This window comes from Tupaia chinensis, unplaced genomic scaffold (genome assembly GCF_000334495.1).
Source record: "Tupaia chinensis unplaced genomic scaffold, TupChi_1.0 Scaffold000316_1, whole genome shotgun sequence".
NCBI classification, from domain to species: Eukaryota; Metazoa; Chordata; class Mammalia; order Scandentia; family Tupaiidae; genus Tupaia; species Tupaia belangeri.
In genome coordinates this window covers 5,424,119-5,431,642 of record NW_006159809.1, presented here as the reverse complement: position 1 = coordinate 5,431,642, position 7,524 = coordinate 5,424,119, and the positions used below count along the sequence as shown (strand labels likewise).

At 35.7% G+C, this 7,524-nt stretch overlaps 1 protein-coding gene across 2 annotated transcripts in view; it reads right to left on the bottom strand.

Annotated features, from left to right (window-relative positions):
* EXOC6B (exocyst complex component 6B) overlaps positions 1 to 7,524 on the bottom strand; it is a 682,873-nt gene that overhangs the window by 575,859 nt on the left and 99,490 nt on the right. For both annotated transcript variants that reach the window (XM_006151262.3, XM_006151263.3), the window contains exons 3-5: positions 4,942 to 4,989; positions 2,656 to 2,746; positions 2,503 to 2,548 (exon numbers count right to left, since the gene is read on the bottom strand). In XM_006151262.3, the coding sequence (XP_006151324.1) occupies positions 2,503 to 2,548; positions 2,656 to 2,746; positions 4,942 to 4,989 (185 nt within the window). The remainder of the gene's footprint in view (positions 1 to 2,502; positions 2,549 to 2,655; positions 2,747 to 4,941; positions 4,990 to 7,524) is intronic.

Sequence of the window (7,524 nt, the reverse complement as noted above, 5' to 3'; positions counted from 1 at the left end):
AAACAAAACCTGAAAGAATTTACCAACACCAGACCAGCACTCCAAGAAGTGCTGAAAGGAGTGCTATACAAGGAAAACTAAAGTTGGACACAGAAATAAGAATACAAAAACCACCAAGAAAATGACCAGTCTAGTGGTAGGGACAAGTCCAGAGCTGAATGTTAACTTCTATAGTTTAAATGGGAAGATCAGACCACAGTAACACTGTAAATTCAATAGAAGAGAGATTAATTACATGAGACTGAACTAGTGAAATAGAATTTTTTTACTTTAAATTAAAATACTATTGATTTTCTTCTATGCTTTGATTTCCAGATTTAAGGATTTTTGACTTCTCTTCAACTGTAGATAGGTTCATCTACCTACTACTTCAACTGAATCCTAACCTTTTATCTGGCTGTAAATCTTAAGCAAATTTCTCTTAACATTTTTTGATTTTGATCTATTAAAACTAAAACTGTTTTTCTTGAAATTAAAAAAATGCATTAAAAAAGACCTACTTAAAAATTATAGATAAAATTTATCTATCTATTGATAGATAGATAAATATATGGAGATATAATTTATATATATATGTATATTTTATATATATATATAGAGAGAGAGAGAGTCATCTATAGAGAGAGAGAGATTATATATAGAGGTACATAGATATAGACACAGACATGGTCATCAAAAAAGATATAAGGTATTTTTCTGTTTTTCTATGAAAAAAAGCATCATGACCTTTCCAACAACCTGATATTTTTATATGTCATATGTATTTATAACATATAAATAATATGTAATTTTAGAAATTTACTAAAAAATTATTAGAGAAATAATACTGCTTTTCTATTTCATTAAACAGAACTTCTCATAGTGTTCTACCTGTGTTCTTTTATGTGAACATGTCCTCCTAAACAGAAGAAGGGAATCTGGAAACAATCCCAAGAAACAAAACATTTTGATGCCTGATGCTTTAGATTCAAAATTCCTGAGAACTTGGAAATTTTATCCACAACATTTATTTCAATAGCAAATACATTTTAATTGCATACTTTTCTCCTAGAACCAAAGTAAAATTAACATTCCAAGAAACTGTACCAAATTTATCTTATAGCTTTACATACCCCCATTATCCTGCAGGGTACCGCATGGCAAAGAAAGTGATGCTTACTCTAGTTTGGGAAGAAGAGACAAAGAGTCGCTATAAAAGTTTCCTCTGAAATAAAACTAGAAGAAAACAATACATAGGAAACAAATCCTCTGAATTTAACCTTGACCTTACCCCTTTTAATGCTTAATTTTATGCATCTATTCGACTGGGCCACAATAGACAAATTATCTTATTTATTATTATTAATTTTCTTTTTTTTAGAGAGAGAGATTTTTGCTATAGGGTACATGTGCTTTCCAGGGAGACAGAAAGAGACAGAGATACAGAATGGGAAAAATCACCCCCCATTGGGGATAGCCACACTGCAAACTCTTCTCCTCAATTCTCCTCTTGGGATCTTGGGCACACATGCACACAAGCCTAGCATGAGTTTTAAACTCAGATCTGGGACTTGAACCACAGTCAACTACATAGGAGTTCAGCAATGTAACCATTACACCATCTGCTGGTCCTGATTATTTAATTTTCTATCGGGCACATATGCTCGCCAGGGAGAGACACACACACAGAGAAAGAGAGAGAGAAAGAGAAAGGGAATGTGAGAAAGCAAGCCACCAGGTCCAGGACTCAAACCATGGTCAGCCATGTGGGAATCCAGTGCCTTAACTAACATTCCACCTACTGGCCTAAATAGGCAAATATTTGGTCAAACATTATTCTAGGTATTTCTGTAAGGATATCTATTAGACAAGATTAACACTTAAACTAGTAAACTATGAGTAAAGAAAATCACCCTCCATAATGTGAGTGAACGTCATTCAGTCACAACTGAAGATCTTCAGAGAAAAAAAGGCTGATCTCACCCAATTAAAAGGTACTCAAGCTATAAAATTACATCTTCCCTAGTATTCAGGCCTATCTTGTAGATTTGGACTTGCTAACCTTCACAATCACATGAGCCAACTTCTCAAAATAAACACTTTTGTCTTGATAGATAAACGGAGAGAGAGAAATGACACTCAAACACAAGCTATTGGTTCTGTTTCTCTGAAGAACTCTAATAAACTACAATCAAACCAACGACTTTTTTTCTTTGATAATACTAACCAAAGCATGTTTCTCAAACCAGCTAACACTAAAACCATTATATGCTTTTCCCAAAAGACTGGATCATCTAAAAACCAGACTAGGAGCATTATTTTGCTCATTAAACATAATACATAAATCTTATCAGCATATCACTAGTATGCATAAATAAACTAGGATAAAACAATAGACATACAAAAAGCTAGAGAAGATGTTCAGACTTAATTATTTTGAAAATTTATGCTAAATGTGGATTTTTATAGTACTCTAAATAGCATAAATTTTAGATATTAGAAATAGTTCAATAAAAAAATTACCTTTTAGTTTTCATCTGGTCCCTCAGTTTGCTGTACATCTCTAGGACTTGAAAGAGAGAAGAGAGCACAGAAGCATTATTTAGAGGAAGTGAAAGACTAATTAAAGCTAAAAGAATTGCATCAAGAATCCTACTTCCATTACAAGTTCCTCACCTGGAAGACACAGCATTAATTTATCAACAGTGGCAGAAATATTTCTCTGTTGTAGTCGACACTGCTTCAGCTCTTCCATTGCTATTACCAGCTTGGTAAAAGGGGGGAAAAAAAACTGAATTATGCCAACAGTTGTAAATAAAAAGCTCTCAGTCACATTTTTCCACACTGTGTTCAATTCATCAGAAAATCCTAGACAGTTTCATAGTAAGACCTGCCAAGTGGACTAAGGAACTGCCTTTCTGAATAGTAAAACACTCCTTCACAGTTTCCTACTTTCTGCCCAAGATACATACTATATTAGGAAAAGGCTAGGTAAAATGAAATCTTAAAGTATGGGGTCTATCCAGGAGAAAAGAACAACTTTTGCATATTTTCTCTAAATCCTGTTCAGACTCTTTATGATTTATGGTTTCATCAATCACTTGAACAGATCTATATTTCTTTCATCAGTGCTAGGCTCCTGAAGAAAAATAATCCTTCCACTATGGCTTCAAATGAGTCCTGAAAATGATATTGCACTAAATCTCAATTTCAACAAATAAACCACACACTTAGAAACTGTGGCTTTTCTAAGAGTTCCAGTTTAGTGAAGAGTAACTCATTTTTCTTCCCACAGCTCCTGTTTGAAAGGCTTCTGTCTGAAGTCATCCCACAATATAGCTGGAAAAATTGCACTCTCTGGAGAATTGAGAATACATGAGACAAACTTTTAAAAAGTAATAATCTACATATCCACTTGCAGCATTCACCTCATATCCATCCCTAAAAGCTTCACCTGCTTAGATACCATGCAAAAAAAAAAAAAAAAAGAGAATGGTTCCGGTTACACCACTGATAAAATAATCAAACGTTAATCTTTTTTTTCTGGAGAGGTTTTTGCTATAGGGCACATGTGCTCACCAGAAAGACAGAGGGAGACAGAGGGACGGAAAGCGAGAAATCACCCCCCGGGGAGATGGCCACGCTGCAATCCCTTCTCTTCCACTCTCCTCTCGGGATCTTGGGCATGCATGCACACGTGCCTGGCATGAGTTTAAGCCACCAGGCCTGGGACTCAAACCGCGGTCAACTACATGGGAGTCCAGCAACATAGCCATTAGGCCAGCTGCTGGTCCCTCAAACATTAATCTTAAACATCATTAAAATTAAACACTAAATGAATCTTAAGTGAAACAAAAGGCTTAATATAGAGAATGGTAACTAACTACAAGTAGAACACTGGGTTTGCATCCTAGCCTTCCCAGTTACTATGCAAACTTTAAGAAATCATCTGTTTGACACCACCTGTGCTGACTTTGTCATCAGTCTGCCACCAAGGATGAAGTAAGTGGAAATAAAATAATACTGCAACTGTGAAGGTTTAAACTGTGAGTATATCAATTAATAGAATCGAAGACTAATTTTTTTAAACAAGTAATTATCTAGTACCCACTTTGTGACAGTCACTATTTAGGCAGGTGGAGGGAACAACATTTAATAAAACAAACAAAAATGACCTCATGGAGCTAAATTTGCAATGGAGGGAGACAAATAAAAACAACTAAGTAGGATAAATAGTATCAGAGCATGACTGGTGCAATGGAAAAAATAAAGTGAGAAAAGGTAAAAAATGAATGCAGGGGATGGGGGCAAGCAGGTGGCATAGTGGTTAATGCACTGGACTCCCACATGGATGACTATAGTTCAAGTCCTGGACCCAGTGGCTTAAAACTGAAGTCAGGCACATATATGCATGTGTGCCCAAATACTAGGAGAATAGAGGAGAACGGATTGTGATGTGGCCATCTCCCCCCAGGGGTGAGGGGGGTGATCTCTCTCTCTCTCTCTCTCCGCCCCAACCCCACTCCCACCCCCTTTCTTCAGCAACACACGCACCCTTTAGCAAAAATCTCTCTAAAAATAAATGTATAACATTTTAAAAAATGAAAGAATGCAAGGAATGAGGTGTGACTTCACATAAGTGGTTTGGAAAACTCTCGTTTGTAACAAGGTTGCATTTGAGTTAAGAGTTTAAGTAGGTGAATATTGGGGAAAGAACATTCCAGGAATAGTGAACAGCACTGGCCATACTATGACTACCCAGTGATTTACAAACACAACTAGAGAAGGCTGCATCTCCAATAGGCTTCCCAGTGGCTACCTTACTTTAATTCAGATAAACATTTAGGAAAAGCAACCAACCTACTGCTTATAGGTTTGAAAGCTATTAAATGAAGACTACAAGTGACCAAAAGAGAACGACATGAAGCAAAAAGATTATTTCAAAAAGTAAACTGGCCTTACTTCCTTTCCTTCATGTTGTAGTTTTCTATTAGTATCCGTCACTTGGTTCTGTGGAGAAAAGACAATTTAAACTCATTTTTTAAAAAAATGTATATATACACATATATATATATTTAGACAACAGAGAAGATCAAACGTTAATATGAAAGGACTAAGGGTAGATAGCTAGATATTGTCGGTATTCTACCACTTGTTGGTCCAATGGCATTCTCTTGGTTTTACATCAACTTTTCTAATGGACATTTGCAAGACCTTTTGATCATTCAAAGAAAGTTTACTAAAAGATATGTTTAATTTAGTACATTCCAAACTAAGGTATTTTAATAACTAAATACTTTTACTCTACAGAGAAAACAGAAGGGTAAGGAGGGAAAAAAAATAACTTACACAGAACCATGCCACTTCTATAATGGCTAGGAAGAACAAATCTTATCATAGATACTCCTTCTTTCACCGATATATTCCTGGGAAAGCTAGGTATAAACTGAACTCTTTAACGGAAATAAAATTTTCCACGTTCATTATCCTAACATTAGAAAATGTTTTAGCTCAATTCTTTTTGGTTCAAAAATTCTTAACTGTTCCTAACACTCCCATATTTCCATTTTCCATCATAATCTCTTCATCAAATAGTCAAAAACATGTGAATAAGCTTTTAAATCATACAAAGCTCAGAATTTAAAGGAACTGGTAAACACTTTTTTTGGCTGCCACTTTTGATATCTCAATTGATCTAAGAAAAGTAGCTATAAAGAATAGTAATTCCCTCATCATCTTAAACATTACCAAAACATGAGCAATATTAATTTCTAAAGCATACCTTAATAGAGACTTTCTAGCCTCTACTAATAATTGCCATTCCTTATATTTTAAATCATTCCCTTAACCAAGCATCTCCTATTATGTCCCCTAGAACATTAAGAAATGTTAGTTAATAGGTACTCTCTATATGCACATCGGCACGTGCATAGGCACACACAAACACATACACACACAAGATATGACATATATTATAAATGCCCAAGAAAGGGAGTATTTTTCCAAACTTATTTAATATCCTTTTACTGAAAATCATCTCAAGAAACTAGTTTTTGATAAAACGTGCTTTTGAAATCACTGCCTCAACTATATGATATTCCTAAATTATCATTTCAGAGCAGATTACCACATACACTCTCTTTCAAAGACCAGATGAAATCCAACCTCCTCTAACAACCTTTATAAGGTATCAGAGAGGCAAAAATCCCTTAGATTTTCTGGTTATTATTTACTTGATAGCATCACATGTGAACTACTTTGTGGTTTTACTGGACTGTGAGCTGAATATGAATTAAGAGTGTGATGTAGCTGCCGAAATTGCAGATCTAAAAGGTTAATGGAAGCATTGTCTAAAACAAGGGTAGATAATCTGTTTCCTCAAAGGACAAGCTAGTAAATATTTTAGGCTTTGCAGGCCAGCTTCCATTGTAACTACTCTGCCATTGTAGATTTTTGTAAATGCACAAATGAATGATGGATATGGCTGTGTTTTAATAAAACTTGATATACAAAAACAGGAGACAAGCTGGACTTGGTCTGGAAGACTGAGCATATTGATCCCTTATCTAGAATAAGTGAGCTAGTCATTAAGCACCCAAACATTCAGATAATTGGTATCCCAGAAGGTGAGGAAACTAATAAAGGCAATGATAATCTATTCAGGGGAACCAGCAGTTAGCATAATGGCTATGTCGCTGGACTCCCATGTAGTGGACCACAGTTCGCGTCCTAGACACGGTGGCTTAAAACTCACGCCGGACACGTGTGTGTGCATGCCCAAGATTCCGAGAGGAGAATGGAGAAGGGATTGCGGCATGACCATCCCCCCTGGGGGGTGATTTCTCGCTTTCTATCTCTATGTCTCTCTCTGTCTGTCTGGCAAGCGCACGCGCCCTATAGTGAAAACCTCTCCCCCCAAAAAAACTAATAAAGGCATGATAATCTATTCAGGAAATCTTGGAAGAAAACTTTCCAAATCTAAAGAGGCATTCAAATATCCAGACCCAAGATATACGAAGGACCTCCTAATAGAATCAACCCAAGAAGATCTTCTCCAAGGCACATCATAGCCAGACTATCCAAATCTACACAGACAAGTTACTAAAATTGGCAAGAGAGAAATGTCAGGTTACTTATAAAGGTTATCCTATCAGGCTAACCTCAGACCTCTCATCTGAAACAATGCGAGCAATGAAAGAATGGGAAAATACATTCAAAGTGTTAAGTGAAAAACAGTTTCAACCAAGAACACTATACCCGGCAAGATTATCTTTCATATGGAAAGAAAAAATAAAAACATTTTCAGATAAACAAGATTTGAAAGAATTTGCCTGTAGCAGACCCACTCTTCAAGAAATTCTGAAAGGAGTGCTCGACCAGTAAGACTAAAGATACATACAGAAATAAGAGAACAAAAAGCAACCAAGAAAATGAACAATTTAATGCTAGGGACAAGAAATATCAATTAACAACGTAGAATGTTAACTCCCAGGATTTAAATGGAAAGATTGAACCACAGCAACACTGCATATTCAACAGAAGAGA